Source organism: Xylocopa sonorina, chromosome 5 (assembly GCF_050948175.1).
Source record: "Xylocopa sonorina isolate GNS202 chromosome 5, iyXylSono1_principal, whole genome shotgun sequence".
NCBI classification, from domain to species: Eukaryota; Metazoa; Arthropoda; class Insecta; order Hymenoptera; family Apidae; genus Xylocopa; species Xylocopa sonorina.
The window spans coordinates 5,931,637-5,954,938 of NC_135197.1; the positions used below are offsets into that span (position 1 = coordinate 5,931,637).

At 46.3% G+C, this 23,302-nt stretch overlaps 3 protein-coding genes across 7 annotated transcripts in view; 2 read left to right on the forward strand and 1 right to left on the reverse strand.

Annotated features, from left to right (window-relative positions):
* LOC143423577 (cilia- and flagella-associated protein 298) overlaps window positions 1-23,302 on the reverse strand; it is a 67,101-nt gene that overhangs the window by 17,296 nt on the left and 26,503 nt on the right. The window contains exon 1 of one of the 3 annotated variants that reach the window (XM_076895006.1): window positions 4,001-4,643. The exons of 1 other annotated variant lie outside the window; for it this stretch is intronic. The gene's annotated coding sequence lies outside the window, so the exon portion shown is untranslated. Of the gene's footprint in view, window positions 1-4,000; window positions 4,726-23,302 lie in introns of those variants that run through there. One more of the 3 variants, XM_076895008.1, reaches the window with a different exon arrangement.
* Window positions 14,019-20,971, forward strand: Teh3 (tipE homolog 3 phospholipid transfer protein). 2 transcript variants are annotated; one of them, XR_013101837.1, is made up of 2 exons: window positions 14,019-14,142; window positions 20,401-20,971. XR_013101837.1 is itself a non-coding variant. In XM_076894998.1 (2 exons), exon 1 carries the CDS (start codon window positions 18,735-18,737, stop codon window positions 20,055-20,057), a length of 1,323 nt encoding a protein of 440 aa, XP_076751113.1. In that variant the 5' UTR covers window positions 18,587-18,734; the 3' UTR covers window positions 20,058-20,067; window positions 20,401-20,971. The 2 variants fall into 2 exon arrangements, 1 of the variants encoding a protein (XP_076751113.1); XM_076894998.1 differs by lacking the exon at window positions 14,019-14,142 and adding an exon at window positions 18,587-20,067.
* Teh2 (tipE homolog 2 phospholipid transfer protein) lies at window positions 21,476-23,211 on the forward strand. Of its 2 annotated transcripts, none has more exons than XM_076894940.1 (4): window positions 21,476-21,792; window positions 21,861-22,119; window positions 22,400-22,578; window positions 22,808-23,211. In XM_076894940.1, the coding sequence occupies exons 1-3, from the start codon at window positions 21,531-21,533 to the stop codon at window positions 22,569-22,571; spliced, it is 693 nt and encodes a 230-aa protein (XP_076751055.1). In that variant the 5' UTR covers window positions 21,476-21,530; the 3' UTR covers window positions 22,572-22,578; window positions 22,808-23,211. The 2 variants fall into 2 exon arrangements, with proteins under 2 accessions (XP_076751055.1, XP_076751054.1); XM_076894939.1 differs by having other exon boundaries at window positions 22,400-22,567.

Here is a 23,302-nt window from a genome sequence, read left to right on the forward strand (position 1 = left end):
TTCGAGCGCTTTTAACTTCGAGGGTGAACCGTGTGCTTTTAGAAACCTTGAAACAGGATGATGATGGTTAGCTTAGGAAGATTATCCTGGGTAAACGATCTGGGCAGCAAGATTTTTACTGGGTTTGTTGTGAACTGAGATTTTTTTGCGTTATCTTAGCATAGATCGAGATTAACAATGTTAATACAGTCGACATGACTTGAAGTGGAGTAGAATATCAATTGTCTCAATTTTCTCTGAAAATCCTCAAGTTTTCGCGTTCTCATACTCGATTTGACAAATCTCATGGGTGACCAGAGGAATTCTAAAGTAATTTCTATTGTAGCTTTACGCTCTGTCAAATCTGCTCCTATCTCATGATATCGATGTCAGTGTTGTTTTAAGAAAACGCAGCCTTCCATATTGGGATTCGATAAATCCCTTGAAAGCCTTGGGATTCTTGAGCCAATATCGATTGTACTTCCAGGATCCTCCGTTATGCTTCAATTGTATGTGCGAATATTTCTAAGTCAAACATTTCTCTCTTTGCAAACGGAGGAATATTTCCAAAACCATTTCACTTTAGATACTACCACTATAACTTTTAAAGTGTTTACAAAAATTGCAGAGATATCGAATTTGACGAATATTGAAAGAAACAATCTGCTGAAGCAAAAGAGAGACAAATGCAAACATACATTGTAATGCGTTCCCTTGAGACTTCCAATATTCACAGTCGCTCCTCCGAAGACACTGCAATACCGTACTCTTTATTATCATGGATCGCCATCCCTTCAGTTTTGCAACTGGCACGTGCCAATTTCGTACTATTAGTCGCAAGATATTACCATGACAATAAACCAGCGACACGATACGCGAGCTTTCCATTCACGTCTGCTTGTAATGGAACCGGTGAATAATTCCATTTGGAGAAAGTTTTACGGTATTCCATCTACGAGGCGTTGCATTGGCCTTTTGAAGTTTCGTTCGCACCGACAGAGTTTCAGAGTTCCGAGTTTCAACGTTTTTTCAATGACTGGCTTCCAACGAGAAAACTGTAGCATTGTGATACAAAAATTCCTCATGAATCGATTGTTTCCATCTCTCGATCTGACATTTCTGGTTCTATCGTTTAATTTAATTTCTAGCGTATACTATAAAACATTAAAGAAGTGTCTATTAATATCAAATTATCGTAAAGTGTTCAGGGAAGTCAGCGAGTTTTTACATCCACAGGGATTGATTTGAACAGAATTCAGATGAAACTCGTCCCTAAAATTTCTAAAAGGAACGACGATCTCAAATTCGTCTAATAATTTGATATCCCGGTTTTTCGAGAACAGAATTCGGATCGACGAAAATCCATTTGTTACCAGGAAGAAATCGACCCGAGCGATTCACGCTTTCGCCCTGAAGTGGATAGTTAAGAAACTCCCATGGCGGGGTTTCCGTCTGAAAAATGACGCGACCCGTGTTTCCAGGATCGCGAAATATCGACGGTCGTTTATTGAATTCCAGGCGATTCCCGCTAACGTCAGCCTCCGTGCGGGCGTAGCCTGTCCTTAAAACTCTTCGATAACGCGCAAGCTCCTTATAATAAATCCAAGGGAACGCGAACAGGACCAAAGATTATCGTGCGCTCTCCTTTCGTCTGTTCTCCCTTCGACCGAGTGTGGCTCGAGTCCCTGTTGGCACTCTGGAAAGGGTGGAAGCAGGAACCTTAACTACACTCGACACTTCCGCGTACTTTAGGCCGCAAACTACGGATTTGTTTTATTGGATTGTCCTGATTTACGCAACGGGCCAGCTTCATGAAGATAAAACTTAGCGCTTCGCGTTTGCCCGAAGTCTCTTTTACTGGCAAGTTTCTACTTCCGTCTGTTTTGCTCACGGTTTAAATGGAACGTGCGCTATGCTATCTGGACTTTTATAGCGACGGTTATTTACCAACTTCCGGAAACAGGCGAGCGGCGGAAGGTGGTGAACGGACGACGACAGCGCGGAGAGAAGTTTGAAGGCTCTGACTGAGCTTGTGTTATCGCGTATACTTAATCTTTGCGAGGAGTATTAGTAAATCCTAAGAAAAACGAAAGATGAATCGAATCGTTTTGCTTCGTGTGTTTTTGTGATTTGTACAATTAATATTTGAACATAATTCATCGAGCAATTATATGTTCAAACTTAGTATGTGAACTTTTGTTCTGTGTAAATTTTAAATTAAAGAAAAGGAAGGTTAACTTTGTCGCACGACGTGTCTTGCAGCTTTGGGCCTGTACTCTTAGGTTAGAATGCAAAGAAACTCGATTTCACAGTCGTAAAGTGTTCTGTGTTCCTTTATTGACTCGACGTGTTTCGTGTCCGCAAGTTAGTCAAGGAAAAGCTCAAGTTAGACAGAAAAGGGGCTCAAAGAAGTGTTTTGCGTGAAATCATCCTCGCTACCCTTTGTCGCATCACATTTTTGCCCATTTTATGCAACGGCAGCCACAATGGAGTAAAAAAATTCAGCTATATTTAGATCTGCAACAACTTTTTACCTTTTACTTCAACGCTTACTACACGGACGCGTCATTATTTTAATGTCCCCTTGACACTGAAATTATGAAGTATCTCAGGTTTAGAAACCCCTATCCGAATATGATTTAAGAGACAAAAGATCTTTTTACCAACGGAAAACCCTGCCCATCTTGCTCTCATCATCACCCACGAGCACATAGAACCACCATTATATTCAAACTCTAAGTCGAACCTTAATATTCACCTTAAAATACAAAGTATCAAACGAGAACGTTTTTCTCTGGTTAAAAGTGGCTTTAATCCTCCCAAATCCCTTTGATTCACTTTAATCTCTCTACGGAGGTCATACGAAATTGAACCCCCAAACACTCTATTTATTACATTCGCTATTATTTTTTCACAGGAATTACGTCGAACTGAATATTTGAAGGCGTTCGATTACTTATTCGATTTAAGGGGAGAAGGGCGTTCAGCTCCGTTTCGTTTGGCTTCGCAAAGAATCGTCCTCGTTTCAGCGAAATCCTTACGGACGGTGCTCGATTCAGTGGGATTACGAGGAGCTCGAAACGACGAGGACTCGTTCCCCGCCCCGAATGATCAAACTGTCCCGACTTCCATTTACAGAAGCACTCGACGTAAATCAACATGCTTCCGCATTAAGCGTCCGCGTTGATTACGTGGACGCGTCCGCGTGAAAGGAAGTATCCAATTGGCGAGGGACTGCGTCAGGGCTTGGAAATGGGACCAGCCAGGCCTGTTTTGTTAACCAGCAATTAGCACATGAACCGTGGGGCGGGGGTAGGGGTGGAGGGAGGAGGAGGATCCTTTCAAATTCAGGACATACGCCTCGCCCTCGCGCGCGCATCGGTGTCCCTCTCGGTTGGCCCTCCTCAATGGAGGACCTCGAAGATCTTTTCAACGGCAAAACGTAATTTAAGGTTCAAGAGACCTCCGCGTTAGCGAGCTCTTTGAATCTCCATGAGAAATACATATCGGGCTCTTCTCTCGGGTGCTTTTTCTTCGTTTCGTGGAAAAGTCGAAGCTACCATTCAGGGAATCAAAAGAGGAAACCCGCGACGTTTTCGGTCAACCATCCAAGGCTCTACCTTTTCACGCGCGACCGTGGATTACGTCCCGGAAATTCGAGCGACATCCACTCGATGGGTGCTACCCTTCGAAACTAGGCCACCGGTTCTTAAAGAAATCACGTCCTTTTATTGCTCAAGTTTTCGCGTACAATTGTTGCCTATCGTGAAAACGAACGAGATCGTACGAGACGATCGACTCGAGAGAGAAAGAAGCGTTTCGCGTCCAACGGGAATCCCCGTCGTTCGAATTAGAAGGCGTCGAGGTATACGAATGGATCCCTGAACCGCGATCGACCACCCCCTGACCCGTTCATTCGCGAAGAAGCTCCTGTAAGAAGGCTGGTTCCGATCCCGCGGTAGGATTGCTCCGGATCGAGAGAAAGCTCGATTGCTTCCGCGACGAAAGGAAGGAACGGTACCCCCTATGAAGAAGAAGAGAAATCGTCGGGGCTCTGCGCCCTCTTCCTGTGCCCCCGCATCCTGTCCCACCTCCTCCTCTTCCCGCGTTCCTCGCTCGCTGGCCTTCTCCTCCCTCACCGTGGTCTTCGTCGCCTACTTCGCCGCACTATGTCACACTGTCCACCTCCGTGCACATTTGTCGCGCGATCTCGCGAACCACCGCGCCTCGATCGAACCGAGAACTCGCTCGTTTCCGGTGCGTGGGCACACGCAGCGGCGGCCAGTCAACGCGAGGCCCTCCTCCGACTAACTTTCAGTCCACTGTTAGTGGCTGCCACCTCATGGTCGACTACTTGTTTTCTTCTCCTTCTTTCTTTCTTTCTTTCCACCCTCTCTCTATCTATCTATCTCTCTCTTTCTTTCTCTCTCGTTCTGGCACGGCCGCTCTTCGATTCACCTTTCTCGAACGACCTCGAGGATCGTACGATGATCGACGCCGGAGAACGGGCCCGTCGATCGTCGCGAGTTCCCTCTCGGTTACCAGCGAGCTGCCATTCGAGCTTCCATCGAGGTTCACACGACACGGTGGCACGGAATATCTTTTTAACCGCGGGAAATTTTCGTCCTGGCCGCGGCGCCGACGGATGCCGGGCTACTGCAGTCGGTGGAGCTTTTGGGCGAGCTTATTTTCCGAGCGACGCCAGCGCCACAGTGGCATCTGGTGGCATCGACCGGCCGCCGTCGACGCGACGCCGCCAACCGACGCTCACGCCGACACCGCCGTTCAGGGCGTCCCCTGTGCAGCCTGCGTCGCCTCACCTTCCTTCTTTCCACGACCTTGCGCCTCCTTTGTCCTACCTTTCTTCTCCTCTCCGCTCTCATTATTTGTGACGCACGAAATTCTCCGGGCAACCATACTCCGCCGTTCAAGGCCCAACCGAGAGGATCACTCGTGGCAGTCACTCCCCTGGAGTCTTTCTCCCTCTGTGTACGAATTGCTTATCGAAACGATCTTCCCTCCACTCGATCTTTCCGTTACTCCGTATCATCGTGGTATCGATCCGAACGATCTTCGTTCGTCTTCCTCTTCGAAGATTGAGTCGAATCAGAGAGGGGACCAGACTTGCGCGGAAATTTCAATTCGCTCGGAGAGGTTTCTTAAGGAAAGAACGAGAGTAGCAACATCGTCGAAAGTCTGATTGGATCGATCGAACGGCGCTCTTCGGAGAGAAGGGCTGTAATGAGATTAGAGCTCGCGGTAGGAGGACGTACTTTTCGTGGCACCCCGTTGGAGATAATTCTCGAAACGCGTCTGATTTATCAAGTTTCGCGGTTTCCGCGAAACTGTTCGCGGTGGATGATTTAAAGGCGACCATCCGTGGCTATGGTCGCTGTTATTCTCGGTGATTCATTCCTCTTGCGTTGCTGGTTGCTTTCGTTCTCGGAAGGTCGCCGGATTTTTGGAATTCCGGATACGAGAGACACTATTTGTGTCGAGTATCGTTTGATAGCGGGCTAATTCGTTTCTCCACCTTGGAAATCAGCCAGTGGATTTTAATAGACGTCCAATGTTCAAGGTTGTACTTTACTTAACACTACTGGAAGAATCGGACTAAAGTATCGGAGTGAAATTGTGAAATCGAGTAAAGTGGGATCGTTTAGGCAGACTGCGGAAAAATTAGGTCTGCAAATGAAATTGATAACGAAGCACGATGATCCACACGAACGACAGAATTATTCAAAAACGAACGACAAGCTTGAAGTGAAAAATTGCACAAAGTAAGAGGAACGAATCAAGTTTAATTAAAGCTGAATTTAATTAAGACACTTCGTGGAAGCCAATGACGGCTAAGAAAATGAAGATCTCGTGGAAACGCTGTCCCGTAATAAAGCAAGTTTTTATCCACGGATTAAAGCGAATTGCAAGAAATCGGGAGAAGGAAACTTGTATGCACCCTCCAGGGCTCCCCTAACGATCCAACGCTGATGCAGCCCCAGAGCCTGGGAACTGAGACCAATAAGAACTGGGCTATCAGGAGTTTGGAACAGTTGTAAATCATTGAAGCATTTGGGCCGTGTAGCGATCTTCGAGATGAGCCTGAGAAATTTCTCAAGTTTGTCCGGCACGGTTAATCGATCTTGCTCTCAGCAGCAACGGATCGCTAATGGAGTCTAGTTGTGCAGGAATTTTCCTAGTAATCCGATTGTTCAGAGCAATGACCGTGATGAACTCGCGAAGATTGAACTGACTACTGACTCGAGAGATGAATCGAAGTTCCTCAAAATAAAAAATAAAAGAATAGCGTGGCGTTAACTGCTTTTGCAATTCAACTGTGATTAATTAACACTTGGTTCCTCGATTGTAATTATTACTTCGCAGAGGTAAAGACTAGCCTGTCCTTGGTGCAGATGGGAGAATTGGGACGGGATGTGGATTTCCGGGAATTACCAGTTTTCCTGAATTTCAAGCTCGAGAATTATTCCGTGCGGTTAAACGTGGCGACCTTATCGTAACACGCGAGTGGTATCGAGCCAGCTCAAGTGTTTCAATATCGATTTCCGTCTATCGATGGACAGTTCATTGATTATCAAGGCTACTGTCACTCATAACTGGTTCCATAGCGCAGGTGCTATGAACAGGGATGATTTTATCTCGTGGTTACCACGGTTATCTCAATGATTCCTAAACACACTATTGTATCAACCGAACCGACTTGATCTTCGCGAGCCCCACGGAAGCTCACCTGCAATTTTCAATAACGTCACCTAATGTCACCGCGCACAATTAATCACGGGACTCTGATAACGATCGAATCACGCAATTAATGTCACCTGTCGCTACCACGAATAGTTATCCATTAAATATCGAGTTCTCATAATGGAACATCGCGGTTGACATTCCAACAAGTTTGCCTCGCGTTTCGCCGTTGATAATTCCCCGCTCCAAGAGGAGGCTTCTGCTCGTCGTTCGTTACCACTCGACTATCAAGTGTCTAAGCGTTTAGCCTCTAACAACAGGCCGCGCGGAGAGATCGATCAAAACAAGCCCACCAGGACGTTGCACTTTGAACAATGTCGTAACGAACCATCTCTTCCCCGGTGAACCGGTCCGCGTCGTCGTATTGAAAGTGAAGTGTGCTCCAAGCGCACTCCAGCCAGCCAGGGTTTGTTTCTTTATTGATGCAGACTACACGGCGGATCCCCCTTATGATCCGAAGCATCGTTATCGCGACACATTTTTCATCCCGTTTTCGCCAACGTGCAGCGGAAACCGCGGATCGATTCCGTTCGTTTCGCCCTTATCGGTTCCTGTAGCGAATACGAATACATCTCCAGACGATACGACCATAAATATCGCGAATCGTTGTTTATTTTTCAGCACCAGCGGGAACGTCAGAAATGAAATTTCCGCGGCATCTTCCAGGGAATACTAAAACACATTCCCATAACTTTACGTTTCCGGTTTTCTATTCGAAATACGGTCTCTAGAGAACTTAGGATATAGCATTCCTCCAGTCTGCGTATGCGACCATTCGAGAACTTTCAGAATTCTTAAGTAAGGACTTTCGAGAGATGCAAAAATTGGAGCAATCGCGTCTGGATGTTTTAAAACGAATCGTCACTCGTACTGTTAGAAATAAGAATACTCTAAAATTCCATCGAGCAATTTGGTTGCTTCATCTCGCGGAATGCGATTGCAAATAAACTAGGCCAGTGAGATGTATCTTTCCTTCGTTTCCGACTATTTATCCTCGCGTTCGGTTACTCGTTGGCATATTTGAAGAAGGTGGGATCGCCGTGTTTCCCCTCGCTCCCTGTTCTATTAACGTTACCGCGAGGTTCGTCCGTTACGTGCCTGGATCGTGTCTACTCACCCTAGAACCATTGTTCCGAGGAACTGTGTACGAATGTTCGCTGCTCCCGTTTGATCGCGCTACGAAAATGACGCGATAAGCAAACAAGCTGTTCGTCGCTGCTTAATATCGACTCTTTCACGTGTTCACGCGATCGGAAGAAACGAGCTTGTTACGAGACATCGTGCTACTTGACAAGCATCTGGTTCGAGTGTTTACGCGTCGTTTTACGAGCTCGTCATTTCAACGCGTTTCATCCGGATCGTAGATGTTCAGGCTGTGTTTCGGACTCGTTACGGCTGATCAATATGGGTTTGCGTCACTGGCACTGCCTACTTACGCTCGATCACTACTGCGAGATCCGGCTTCAGTAGTGCAAGAGGAGCATGGTCAGCCAGGCGTTCGGTAAGTGGAACGTGTTTGCAGAGGTCAGACGTACCAGTTGCGAATATTCGTGACTCCCTTGTATTACTGTCGAGTATGTAATCTCGTATTTTATCTGTTATATGCGAATAATTAGTGATCAACATTTAACTTAGAAATTAATTAATTAAACTGATTTTGAATCTTTTCTCAATCCTACGGTTATAAATTCTTACAATCATTCTTTTATGATATCCGTTTGAATAATTGTACGATTCATCAACCAAAATTTAAGGAAATAACTAATAGTGTCTGACAATATTTTTGAATTATTTTGTCCTGCTTGGACGAACTCAATTGGACAAAAAGCATCTGTAATTTTTCCGATAAGCTATCGGTATTGTGTACTGAAGGTGAGATGATGTCGCGGGACAGGCTTCATCAATCAGAAAAAAAAGAGAAGGCGAGCACAAAAGCCACAAGCACAGCTGCATCCTGGTTTTGTATGAGACTCGTGAAACGAGTGCACACGAGGCTGGCGTTGGTATTACGAATTTTCCTCGCGAGCACGAAGAAGGCGACGAATCGCCTCTATTAGCCATGCGAGAAAAATTGGCCCGTATTTTGTTGCCGTGTCGCGAATCCAAGTTTTCCTTTCGCCCATTTCATTCCGCCTCTGGCGCATGAAATGTGTTTCGCGGCTGTTGGCACGTGGTCGAGAACCGATGCTGCGAGGGAAATCGTTAAAGAATATTTCCGCCAAGAGCTAGGCTGTTGTGTTTACCGGAGGGAAGTTCGCGGAACAGCCATCCGCTTAATTATTTCGCGATACGTTAAGGGAAGTCGATCGAGGAACTGATAACTTTCAACTAGCTTTTAAACTCTTAATCTGGCCAGCGAACCCGGTTGAAGTTTATGCGCGCAATCGAGTATGTTCAGGCCATGAATACATTTAAAGAGATCGTTTAAAATTGCAACAACTCGAGTGCTTCCCAGCAAAATATCGCGAGTTTGTTCCTAACAGATATTAACGATTATGCGTACGGTTATTTTACAAGCTGTTTACTCGAATATCCTCAGGTTACCATACTTTGGATTAAAGACCGATTTAAAACGATTTCCTATAAGAAACGCAATCCTCGGCACTTTATAAATTTCCTAGCAATTAAACCGATGAAATTGTGAAAAGATAAACGCGTGGTGCAAGCATTTCGTTATTAAAAATTAACGTGAACCGTGTGTACTCGTTCGCACGGAAAAAATTCGCCCAGCCGGAAGCGGCGAGTGCCGGACAGCTGCTTAGAACGCAATAATATAATACTGACCGAAATTCCAGGCGCGGCTCGCGACGAATCACGTACGTGGAAGTCAACAAGGCTTGTAGGCAAGGATGTTAGGAATTTTGGTAATAATCCGCGATGAATTTCGAGTATCCGCCACGGGCTGTTCCACGATGTTCTCCGGATGTGACGAATGGCTACCAAGACCAGGCGATCTCGATCGATGGAGAACAACCGAGTCAAGATTCGGACTTATTCTGAATTTCCCACGCGGATTCTCGTTGACACGTTCTAGGTTGACGAAGCGACACATCGAATCCCCGAAAAGAATAAATAATAATAAAATCTATCAATTTCCAGGAATGATTCGATGATCGAATCCCAGGTGTTAAACGCCCCTTTGACTCGTGCGGCCACTGTTTCACTTTATTCTCGCTCCTCGACCCTGGGGCTACGCGAAGGGGCTCAGAGAGGATCGCAAAGAATAATCGCCATTGTGAGACGTGCTTTGCCGCGACCACCTATTACGGAAGTCACGGTGCCAGCGAAAAGATTGACCTTAGCAATCTAACCGGTGTCGTACCAGCGAGGGCCTGTTTGTTCTTAAAGCGATGGATCCCGAGGAAAATTGGCCGCGCGCCAATGAACCGAAATGTGGGCCAAATGTCTTCCTCGCATCCGTGCACGTTGTTCCACGGGTTCGTTGATAATCTCCGGCCCATTCCCGCGGAATATCCGATGCAAATGACACCGGTATATCTTCCACGTTAATTGTACCCTCGATCGATTCGCCGCCCTTTTTCCTTCGGTTCCTGGCACAGCCGTGCTCGCGCCGCTTTGACAGGCATTTCGGCTCGTGGAAAGTTTCGTGAAAGTTTGCCACGTGGCATGTATCGTCGACCCTCTTACTCTGGCGTAGAACATGTTAGGTATAATATATTAGCGGATGGTAAATAATAATAGCTTTCGAGTGTTCTTGACAATCGCCGAACAGCTTATTATTCCACGAGTTCATTTCGAATGCAGCAGAACCGGGACATCTCTCTAATGTCTATCGCATTTATTGATAATCCCACGGCTAACTGACAGAATGTCAGATGCAAATGGCGTTGCTGGGTCTTCGACGCAGCTTTCGTTCTCCCACGTTTGATAAATTCTCGTCGCCGTCCCGTTGTTATCGATACTTGAAAGTTTTCCCTGATCCTACTTTCGTCACGATGGAAACTTTCTGTAACGCCCTTTAAACCCTGGCGAGAGTCGCTCGGCGAGTTCGAAAGTCATAACGTTTTCTATTAGAGCCGGCGAAATTAGTTCCGGTTAGCGGAATAACAAGGCGTACACGAGATTACGGGATCGTTAGGACGGGGCGAAACTCATGGATCATTCCGAACAAGATGAATTCCCAGCGCGATTTTACAACCGTTCCGGATAACTGATTCCACGGAAAATCTGCATACATTATACGATGCGTCAAATGCAAATGACGTCGATAAATCTACAACGCTAAGCACGGTTCGACTGCAATTAGAGTGACGCGGGGGTAAAACCGTGCACGCGATTCTGACGAGTGTAACGAGAGCGATGATTAAAAGGGCACGTCGTGTCCTCGAATTACTCGAGCCCCTTGGAATTCCCTCGAATAATTTCAGTTGACAAATATGAATAGAGGTCTGAAAACTCGTGAAACTTGCACAATTTACCGAACAATCTCACCCACGGAAGAAGCGAAAACTCCTGGCGCGTCGTTTTCATCGTCGCCAATAATTTCTCGTCCGATCAATCAACGGCATTAATCGCTGTCACAATGAAACGGAACGAACGGAGGGATTTTCCATAAAAACGCGAACGATATCGCGAGGAATCGCGGACGACGCGCGACTCGTTCATTTTCCCACGTCTGATTTCACGCGCAAGGGTGCACGTTCGAGCGTGGACTTTTTGTTTCGTTATCGATTTACATGCACGAACCAACGACACCCATCGTGGGAAATTGTTCGACGATATCGGGAACGGGATAATTCACGGCAAAAGCAGCTAGCTGCGACGACGACGAACAGTTTCATTAATTATAAATGAATACACAGCCGAGTCGAGCGAGTAATTCCATTAAAGAGAGAAAAAAAAAGAATGATACGCCCCTTGTACGCAGTAGAAAAACCACGCCACCCTATTGTAACAAGTAAACCAAAACCACGCTGACGTCACGAATGTATTTGCGATAAACCACTTTTACCCAACCTAACAGAACGCTCCTTCGACGCCGTCCGTACTTTTGCCATTTTCGCGCGTCACCTCCGCGCCATCCAATAAACTAAAAAATCCGCACGGAGAATAAGTGGCTCGGAAATCGTAACCTCTCCGACGATATGGCGAGTTTGCATATATTGGATGTCGGATTCCAGAGGACCCTCGAGCGCGTTCGCTTCATTTCTTCTCCCGATATTTTCCTCTTTCTTATTGCGTGTCAACTTCGACAGGAAGTGTGGGAGAGTCGATACGGAAACGACGGCTGGGCTGTTGCTTATTCTCCGTCCGACGTTTCGCTTCGTTTCGAGAATGGGAGCCGCGATTGCAACGGCCTCCACGAAAATATCAATTCCGCGGCGTTTTCAGGACTACGCAGCAATTTGCTCTTGGCGCGCAAGCTGACGGGCTCGTTCTAATTTACTCGCTGCGGGTGAAACTAGCCTTGCCAACCGGTTATTATTCATCGTAGAAAAAAAGGAAGAAAAATAAAGGGAACAGAAAGAAGATGGATGCTGAGAAATCACTGGCAGCTCGTGTTTGCCATGGCAATTTCATCGACGTCTTTTCAGGGTAATATATAATTCCCTGCGTTTGCTTCTGAACATCGCGAGCATTATGCTGTAGAAATGGTAAGATCGTGAGATGTAGGCAACGCAGATGATAATGACGCGGTAAATCTCGTAGCCGAAAAGTAATCGTTACTGTTGCCACCATTAATTACGTCTCGCGTACAATTACAACGAAGAAAAAAACAAGTCAGAAATCACGACGATTAATCGTCGTCAGCCTTGTTTGTCGCCTCCTTTATTTCGCCCGTGTTCCGTCCAAGAGACCCAGGAGCGTCGCAGGAAGACGAGTAATCACAATAAAGCTCTCTTCGAGCTTTCATTCACGACTGGTCCACTGTGTGCCCGGGAACCACGCGAGCAAACAAATTATCCACGATGAATTCTTTCCTCGCCTGTGACCGCGCGGTAGAAACGGATGAGAGAAGAAATTGAAGACGTCTACGCAAATGTAAGATTAGGGACGGGAACGTTCTCCTCGCGGGAACGATTTACGAGGATATTCTCCGGTTTCTTCCGTTTCCTGGCGGAATGATAATGAAACCGCGACGGGCTTTTCTGATCGACGATGCGCATAAATGTGCTCGTATAATGTGGTTACTGAATACTCGAGTATCGATTACGATGTCAGTCATTGTTGGGGCTGAGATTTCCAATTTGCCCCGAGTTACAACGAGCGAGTGTAATTCCTCCTCGTTTCTATCCCCCCCGATACTTCAATCCGACGTTTAATTACATACGAATTAATCCGCACAATGTAGCGACTAAGAATATCTTTCATAATCACAATAGAACTCCTTGCGATTGATTTCTCTCCGCAAAAGAGTCCATCGAATATCAGTCGCGTGACCAATTAAATCGATGAAGCTTCAGAGCAGGTTAATTAATTTAGAAGAAGAAAAAAAGAGATAATCGTGCACAGTCGTCGCCAAGTAATTTCCATTAGTATTCCAACGACAGTGATTATCCCCACCGTCGTGGCAGTCGCGACGCGAATCGAGCAGGGGAACACAACCGCAGAATCGAATCTAGGAAGGATCGATATCGGCGCCGATGCGGAGTTAATCAATAAAACCCCTCCAACAATAGGAACGCAGGCCTTGCACCATTGTCGGAAAAACTTTAATCAACCCTCTCTCTCTCTCTTTCTCTCGCTCTTCCGGCTCTGTTTCATCCGAGTCGAGATCAACCGGCCCGTTCCGTACAATGGCGTATCGATCGATCGATCATCACGCCCTTCGCCCTGATACCCGCCGCTGTATCATCGGCAGCGCAAGAATCGGACGAAACTAACCGACGTTTCGCCGTGGGCAACGCGAGCAGCTCCCAGTAAAAAGGAGCAGGCTGAAACAGTGGTAAACCGAGGCGACAATAGAAACGGTAGTCGTTGGCGAGCCCGTTAACGGGATCAGGAAATCTGATTTTCCGATTCCCGTTCAGGCCACTTTTTTCCCACCATTGAATAGGGCAGGTCGCCAGAGAGACAGAGAAAGAGGGTGGCGAAGCTTTCGCTTGCGAAAGACAGACAGAACGAACGCGATGGAGGGAACCGAGGGAATCCGTCTCTTTCTCGCCATCGTGTTACCCAATACATAATTCGGGTCCTCGTTCCTGAAAATATCGCACAGCTGCCCTCCACGGACGCGGAGCCAGTTTCGAGGAAAAAGTGTTCGTATAGGTGGGCAACAGGAGTATTGATTTTCTGGTACGATACGGCAACAACGAGGTGGAGCCATCGCAGCCCCAGTGGTATCACCGCCATATTTGTTTCCCCCAGGAAGACCAGGGAGAGACTACGGAAAGTGGTATTTTCCAGGGGCTTCTTCCAGTCGGTGATTCATCGTCGATTCACGTAAGTAGAACCAGTTGACGGGCGCACGTTCAAGCTCGAGCTTTCTCATCCCCATTGACGAGGGTAAGCGGCACTGACGGCGGTCTAATTCTCGCGCGACACTGCGGCGAACCGTCTCTCTCCGCCGATTCGCAGCGATCGTCACATCGGACGGGCTCGTGTAAACAACGTGCAACGACAGTTTGACAGGTGGTTGTATCGAGTCGAGTGATGTCCGAGAAACGTTTTTATTTTGACGGTGTCGCAGTTTCTTTTCAATTTCGATGACACGGTTCGTGCAGAGTCTCCAGCGAAAAGCGCGCGGTCAGTGACGAATACCTTGATTGACGCAACCTCCCCTCACATGACGATGATACTCTCGTTTGCGTATCGTTCGTTAATGTTTCGCTTGTTTCTGTGAAATGTAAATGGACAGTATAGTGAGAATGATTGTTCGCTCGTGGGAGATAGAAGAATAGTTTGAATTTCCGACGATATGCAGTAAATTTAGTGCGAAGCCAGGGGTGATGATCGTTAAGCAATCGATCGACGATGCTATTATTGGACGCAGCACGTGGTGATAAAATGTCATGCATTCGCGTTTCAGAATCTCGTTTCTATTTATGGCGAGGGCACGTTTTATGGGTTCCAAGTATAGAAAATGTAACGTGGATTCATTTTGCCTGATGTTGCGATCATTTTACGGCTGATCTCGAGCGAAATGATGGGCAGAGTTTTTTTAAAGTTATTTCGCGTAACGTACATCGAATGACTGTGATCTCCTTAGATATCGAAAGTTGATTAGATTCAGTCGCACGTGATGTAAATGGAAGTAGTACAAGTGTACACTATCCGCGACTGTGATCTTGCTTGTCTTTTAGTGAAAATCTCATTATGCGAAGTAGAATTCAGTAGAATCAGTATCATTAGCCACTTTTATAGTATACTTCTTTTCTTGATTATTGGGTTAAGTAATTTATTTTATACATTATTTATTTACCTTTTCTTGGCATGAAAAATGGTGTGGAAAAATTCAGGATGAAAATGTCTAAGTATACATTAACCTGATTATTTTAGTGTCATAGAGAGTAGATTCCAAGAATAACCCCCTTTCACGCGATTATATTTTCGCTGAATCATTTAAAAGGCGAAAAATTTTAAAGCGTTCACTTTCTCGAATTCAAAATTTGTATAATTTCTTACAGCTTGCGCGACAAATACTAAATAAATTTGATTTATTTTAAAAGCAAAGTATACAATTTACAGTATTGTGAAAGAGCGCTATTGAATTATTAAAGTATAAAAGAATGCTATCGAATCATTTCTGACGTTTTCCACAATTCAATGTTAAAGCCAACAGAATTCTACACGACCGTTTCTGCAACGTCTACCGCTGTTAACCTCGTAACGATTTGCGATAATCGATAAAATAGACAATTTTCCTCGGAAATGCTGCAAGGAAAAATTCCCCTGGGGCCAGCTGGTCTCTAACGGGTAACTTAAAATACACAGAATCGAAACGTTAAAATAGAAAAGCCGCTCGTACGGGCGAAAAAAGCGGAGGTTGGAAATTATCTCGCGGCTCACCCGAAGCGTTCAGGTTCAAACGAGGCTCGCTCCAAGTGAACGCAGTCTCGGTCGCAAAAAAATTTCACGAAAAAATCGAGCAGTCGAGTGCTTTTCTTCGCGTACGCTCGTGAATACGACAAATCGGCGGAGAGGCTCGGAATTGCCTCGAAATATTTATGGCCGCACCGACGGCAAGTGTTCTGCTTGTTAAACGAACGATGCGAGAAAAAGGAAACGAAGAAAACAGAGCGATGGATGAAACTAAAGTGCAAAAGGGAGAGTTAACAACATCAGTCATAGACTAAGACGTCTCTTGGAGACCTTTAAAATTTCATCACGAAGATAATCAGCAGGAATGGAAGTCACGGAATAACTATTTTGAGCTGCATCGAAAGAAATGATTAGCAAAAATGATGATCGTTACAAAAGATATCAAAGAAATTTTGCCTACTGGGGATGCAAGAAAATTGTAGAAAGTCTGAGAAAAGGCGAGTCGCAGGTGGAACAGGCGAATAGTCGAGATCGCGAGGAACGAGGCGTAAATCTACGGGCGCCGTACCGTCTGCGGCTAACGCTCGATAAACTACATTACGCGGTAACGCGTCGTGCCTTCTACTTGTTCCTCCTTTTTCCACCTGATCTTCCCTCCTTTGCCTGCGGCTCGAACTGTGTCAACCTCCGGCGAAGGTCCTATCGCAAGGGGAAACTGTGTCACAACCTCCATGACCGCTTCGACTTCGCTGGGATTAAAAAACTGGAGCGTACGTGTTATGGAAAATGGCTGCTGATAATTAAGTGGTTTCGGGCAGAGGCACGCGATATCACGATCCCCAGGTTTAATTCTCTCATGGTAAAAAGCTGCGTTTCCATGCCCGTACTCGTCGCGTGTTCTCCTCGTAGAACCGGTACGAACTACTCTGAAAACATTTTTTTCTCCATCGACGAGGCAAGCGCTACGAGCCTCTCTGGGGGTCTTCGTGTAACTGCAGTAATTATGAATTCTCGTATTCTCCTAATTATTATTCTTTTAATGCATTTCGCGTAATAATTCGAAAACTAAGAGAGGTTGTACATGTTTTTCAATGGAGTATGAAAATTCGTGAAGTGTATGGGGAAAGAACCTACGAGGAGACGAGAATCGAAGAGAAATTATTTCTGTACGGATGCAATTAATCACAGGTTAGTGGTTGCAAGCTTTGTGCTTCTTGTCATCGTTACTACTGTTGCTCGTTGTTCAAACTGTGTCGCCTGTGCTGAAAGCCCTATGGCGAGGGAAACTGTGTCACAGTTGCGCCGGTGGTTCGTGTCACGAACTGATACTCTCGAAGGAAAAGCTGACCTGACTCGCATTGAATACCATAGGAAGAAGTTCCATTGCTAATTTTTTTCTACCTCTTCCATCTCGTGACTCGGATGATTTGTTAGTCGCTCTACTTTTTAAAGACTGGAATGCACAAGAATCCGTCCAATCATGAAACGAAATTCAATATGTTACGATACAGAGATATCGATGTGCTTTCTAATATGACGTTAAAAGAAAGGAGATACATGGCAATAACTTGGAACGATATCCATGAAGCGTTCGATGGTAGGTACTACAGCAGGCACATAACAGACGTAAAATTTTATGGCTCGGAAAGATGGACGACTCTCCACGAATTTAAATCTCTGCCAGAACGTCTGGTTAGAATTTGCGAACGAAGATATGCGATTCACAGGAAACGACACACATATGAATTTCTGACTAAACAAATAATTATTATTTCACGATTTTAAATGTTTCATCGAACCGTACAGGAAACTAGATGTTCGACATTCGAAGTAAATAATTCATCGACGACATCAAAATAATGTTTGCTCCACTTCTCCGGTTTAGCTTACTTCAAACGATTAAAGAAAGTTTAATCCGCAACGAATCTTCGACCCAGTTTCACCTACTATGTATTCGAATAAAGTTTATTCAGTGACGCGCTATAATTGCATGCAGCATTACAACGATTTTTTCCTTTTGATATCGAAGAGACGGACATCTATTTTGATCGAAACTGGATAATTTTAATTATCATAGTCACGAGTGTAAGACAGAGAAAAATGACTTCTTACTGAAACTGTCCATAAACTCTGGAAAAGCTTCCACAAACTCATTGCAAAATTTGAATTCGTGTATAGCTTTACGAAAAGTATCGAGAAGAAATAAGAAACAAAAATTGAAGAGACGATGGTGCAAAGTTCAGCCCAAGAAAGATTCAATTATTTGCCGCTGGATCTGCCGGATCCCGCCATCTCTGGACGAGCATCCTGCACCAGATATCCTCCTGATGGCACGACGGTACATCAATGACGTCAAATGCGGCAGTGCACGGCGTCGTTGCAGTTCGAGCGGACGCATGCGCTGGTAATCGATCGATGCGCGTCGCCGCTCGAACTTCCGAGCCGCGCACCCCACACGAGGCGCAAAGCGACCGAAAGCAGAACACGCGCGCGGTCAGCCTCGACCTGCTGTAAAAAGAACGCCGTGGCTCTAACTCGCGAGAAACACCGATGCGATTATCCTCGAGATCGGCATGCGAAGGCTAGCCTGACGTCGCGCCCCGTCGAGAACCATCGGATTTTCCTCGTCGAACCTCGTGGAACGATCGACCTACCCCCAAAGATCGACTGAAGGGTGGAAGAAAGTCTGGAAACATTCGAGAGCGATGACAGATCGAGCGACGAATAACTGGCCAACGATGAATAGCCATAAGTGAGACGATGAAGAAGAACTGAAACAGACTGTCTGTCGGTGATACGTACGACTCGAAGGGTGTGTAAATCCTGGTATCGATAAAACGTCGATTCGTAACTACGGCCTTCGCGAAACGTCAGAGGAACGATTGGAAAATAGTGCGTCGAGGCATGGAGTAACGATGATGTAGAGAATCGAGTGCAACGCCTAGTCGCGATGGGAAGATCCACGTAGGATGTAAACTGTAGGAGGCGGTGGCGTGGTCACTCGACATCAGGATCCTCTTGGTGGTCGAAACGAGCTCGAGTAATCCGGCGCGATGCCGAAGCAAGTGCCAGTGGAGAACTTGGTGATACCGCCGCAAGACGGTCGTATCTGCGGCACGATTTGCATCTGCCAGATGACGGCCGTCCTATCGTCGGTGGCACTGGTCTATTTGACCGTGGCGATCTACATGCCAAGCACCAGAGCGTTCAAGTCCGGCATCAGCGAGATCCCAGTGATGTGCACGACGATACGCGCGGTGAACGCGGACAACTGTGATTGGGGCAGCTGTGGGGAGTGGTGTCTCTCCAAGACCTCTGGTCCCTGCGTTCAGATCCACGTAAACCTTCGCAGAAACGGTTCCAGGATACTGTTGGCGAACTGTACGAACACCACGAACAAGACTTGCTACGGTATAGACCAGGAGAACGCGAAAAAGTCCAAATGCATCGCGGACGAGTGTCGCAATCTGACTGGTACGTTCAACTGTTCGTCTGGCGTGTGCATCAACATAACGGACGCGTTCGAGTGCATATTTCACGATACTGACCAGCCATTGAAGTGCTCTGGTAGACGCGGAAAGATAACCTGCATAGACATAGACGGCCTGTTCAATTGCAACCGTGGTACCTGCGAGCGTATCAGAACACCGTACAATTGCGATCGTAGGTGCGTCGATATTCCGACGAGGAACAAGAACATGATCCTCCTAAGCGGTGACAAGGTCTACCTCAGTCAATGCGAACGAGCCATAGACGTCGCGTCTAATCGAGAGATCTGGCATGAGGATCGAGGCGACGTAATGATGGCGTCCTGTTACGGAATATTCAACTCCACTTTGGGCGTCGAGGCTGTCGACTGCATCAACGGCTCCGTTTTAGAGAAGGATCTGCTCACGGATTTGACCAACTTCACTTACTTGTCCTACCTCAACGTATTCGCGACGAAACCGTTGGACGACGCCAGAATGGTCGCGCCACCTGAACAGGATTTGATAATCGCGAACGAGAGCCGGCTGCTGATCAACCTGGAGGGCTGCGTCAACACCCTTCGCGACGAGTGCAAGGAGTTCCTCCACGTCTACGGGAAGGATGGCTCCGATCACAACGCGAGGGCCAGATTTCCTTGTTACTACGCTGAGAGCAACACTGGAATCGTGGTGTCACGGTTCAACTTGGACAACACCTACAAGGAGTTTATGATCGCGTTGCTGTTGCCCAGCATTCTGTTCGTCGTCAGCTGTCTGACGTTGATCTTCTGTCAGAGGACCGTGGTGGTCGGCGACGACGCCAAAATGAGATTCAAGACCACCATAGAGAAGAGCGCTTCTGGTAACCTAGGGGATGCTGGCGGAGGAAATTCTGCTATGGCGCTCTGAGATCCGTCACGTAAGAATTGTACAGCAAACGAAACAGCGGTCACTCGGACTCTTTACTTGTATAACTCAAAAAATTCGCGTGAAAACTTACGATAACTCTTGCGAAGCTTTAAGTTAGGTTACGTACGAAGGTACTGGCATATCGTACGATCGATCGACAGGTTTACAGAGCATTCTCCCCTCGATAAATTCTTTATTGTTAGATTTAATATCGATGGCACGAAATTTACTGCATTATCATTACTTAGACGTTGCGATAAAATGTCTAGCAATTCTCAAAGTAGTAATACCATAGTTTCGAGAGACCTTTACGATAACGTTTCTTTTTCTTTTCTGTTCACAGGCATTCCCCTCCTGGAGGAGAGTCCGGCTCGTCAGTCGATATTCTCCCTGCGCGGGCATTACTAAGGTGTGGGGAGGGGGGGAACGCGTGGTTAAAATTCTCATCTTGAAAAAACAAAAAAAACTACAATACAAAACATACAAATACTTCTGCAAAAAACGCGCAAGCTATCTTTGAAAAGCGAACCAAAAACAAAAAAATGGCATAAAAGAAACGAGAAGGAAACAGAGAGCAAGCGGTCAGGAACAAGTACCAAACGAAAAGAAGCAACAAGATTTCTCCTACTTGCACTGCCTGCACAAAAAGCAAAAAAAAAAAAAACACTTCGAGAGCACACGTGCTTTTTTTCTCAGAAGAGGATTCGCGCCGCTGTGCACGCAAACTCGCGCCCACGCGCGCGCGTATGAATCGCTTCGGACAGTTCGTACGACCGGATGCGCGACGCAGCTCTCGCCTGTCTCTCTCCTGCTGACGAGGAAGGAGAAGGATCCTGAATTTGGACTCGACCACATTCATCTTTCGGATACGACGGTAAACGTGACGGAAAGAATAATCGTAAAACAAACAAACAAACAAACAAACAAACAAAAAAAGAGAAAAAGAAACCAGAACAACTGAGAATTCGGCGTCTTTTACACGTGATAGGCAACATTCGTCTCGGTAGCTTTTAAGTGTCCCCCTTCTGATTGATTCGCCGTGACAGTAGATAAGAACTATTTATTACATATAGCTCATCGTATATCGAGGCTAAGCAACTCTTATTATAATCACACCTACACTACCAACCACATTGAGAACCGAAGGACGTGCCTTGCTGGTAAATGATCGATCCGAGACTATCCCTGCATTGCTAGCGACAAGCTTACCGAGGGATCTCCGATATACTCGTCGTCTCTCGCGTCTCACGAAAGCATTTCAACCGTGCGCTTATCACGCGACTAATCTAACGAAGTCGTAGAAATGAGTTAACGGATTCAGTTGCTCGTTCGTGCGAACACTTAAAAATTATCAAGAGAGATCTCTCGTCTCCTCAGAGACGACTAAAAGTTTTTCGAGTTCGAACGGATAGTGGGTCGGTTTGCGACCCACAAAACGCAGCAATCATTGATTCCGACGAGTCGACGGTGATCATGGGCGCGCAGGAGAAGGAGAACAAGATCAGCGCCATGGGCGCGAAAGCGAAGGAGAAAGCGAAATTCTACACGTCCATTTGCCTCGGTATCACAGCCATTCTAGCTGTCTTCGCGTTTCTATTTTTAATCCCCTTCGTCGTGGACCCAGCGGTCTCCACGATTCTAGCCGATTTTTCGCCTCACGCCGTGGCCTGTGTCGTCACTGACCACGTTTACGCCGAGGGACTGAAGAATTGCTCCTGGGCAAGCTGCAGGGAAGGTAAGCCAGCGACCATTCGAGTTCCATTCGAATTTTAAGTAATCTCAGTTCGATTTCGCGCGTTCCAGGTTGCACGAGCGCTGCGCTTCGCTGTCATCAGATCAGAGTAAACTACACGAGGCTACCGTTCGAGGAGTTCATGGCGAAACCGCTTGGTTCCATCCCGTGGGACGTCTCGGACACGAAATTCTTCGTGAACACGAAAGGCTGCGGCTACCCGCCCAGCGTCAACTGTTCTGCTTTCGCCAAGAAGTACGGATATTCGAACATGGGGAAGATATTCCCTTGCTACTACAGCAGGACATACCCGGAGACCGTTGTCGCGAGGTACGTAATTACGTTGGCGCGTTCGTGACAACTGGCGCGGACGGAAACACGAAATGTGCCGTGTTCGTTGCGCATAAACACAAGTGTGCAACGCTGTCACAGTTTTCGATAGATACGGATCTTGCTTCGCACGGAAAAATATGTTTCTCTGAGACCTTACTGCGTGGCATATCGTTACGATCGATTCCGTTTGTCAGAAGTTTCGTTTTATCGCAACCTTTCGTGGACAGATATACACGTTTCGATAATTCTTTTAACATTACGTTTGGAACATTTCCAGATACTCTTGGAACGAAAATCTTAGGCACCTGATGCTAGCCCTGATGGTACCCACAGTTCTTTTTGGGATGTCCCTCGGTGTGCTATGCTATTGGTACTGTCCACCGATGGGCAAGACTTGCGGAGGGCCGGGTCGTAATCTGATTGACAAATACGCCAGGAAGGAAGAGTAAGTAACGTGTATGTATGCAGTGCCCAGTGTGGCTAGAAGAAACTATACTTTATCGACTATCTAGAACCGTGCGCTTCGAGGAATTAGCGTTCTCTTCGAAAAAAAGTTTGCCAGCATTTCGAGAAGAATAACCATGTTCGTGCTAGGTAATTCCTCGAAGCAATACTTCGCAGTACAGATCGAGGAAAGGACCATTGCTGTATTTTCTATCACAAGGTTTCTGTTGCATTCGTACAGCATTCTGGGAGAGGACGAGTTCGAGGAGGACGAGGAAGAATACTGACTGCTGCCAAGGGCTCACCCCCCAGCGCGGGAGTGACGCCGAAGGAATTACTGAATATCTCCCCAGCGTGCTTTACGTTCTAAATTTAAACGATCGAAAGCAATAGCGACGTTAGAGAGACTCCAGCAACGAAGAGAAATGCAATTCGTTCGTATTACCTCAGCGCGTCTGACTTGTTTCGACTCTTACTACTTCCGATCAGTCTTTACCTCCCCGCGATATCTATCGCGCTTACGCTTGATCGATGTTGCTTTCGTTCAGAGAATTGGTACGCGGCTAACATTTTGCTCGTTTCGAATTTCGTTCACGAATTATTATGCCACTTTCGAACCGAAATCTAGTTAGCCCGTTCGAATAATTTGCACACATTTTGAGCTGGCAATAAATCAAAATTTCTATCGTGACCATATCGCGAACAAAGTAACCTTTTCTTGACGATCGCCCCGTGA

Bases quoted from the DNA above. Each gene is read 5' to 3' on its own strand.
- Teh3 (XM_076894998.1), top strand. From the start codon at position 18,735: ATGCCGAAGCAAGTGCCAGTGGAGAACTTGGTGATACCGCCGCAAGAC.
- Teh2 (XM_076894939.1), top strand. From the start codon at position 21,531: ATGGGCGCGCAGGAGAAGGAGAACAAGATCAGCGCCATGGGCGCGAAA. The intron at 22,120-22,399 runs GTACGTAATTAC...GAACATTTCCAG, and splicing joins CCGGAGACCGTTGTCGCGAG to ATACTCTTGGAACGAAAATC. The intron at 22,568-22,807 runs GTAAGTAACGTG...GCATTCGTACAG, and splicing joins AAATACGCCAGGAAGGAAGA to CATTCTGGGAGAGGACGAGT.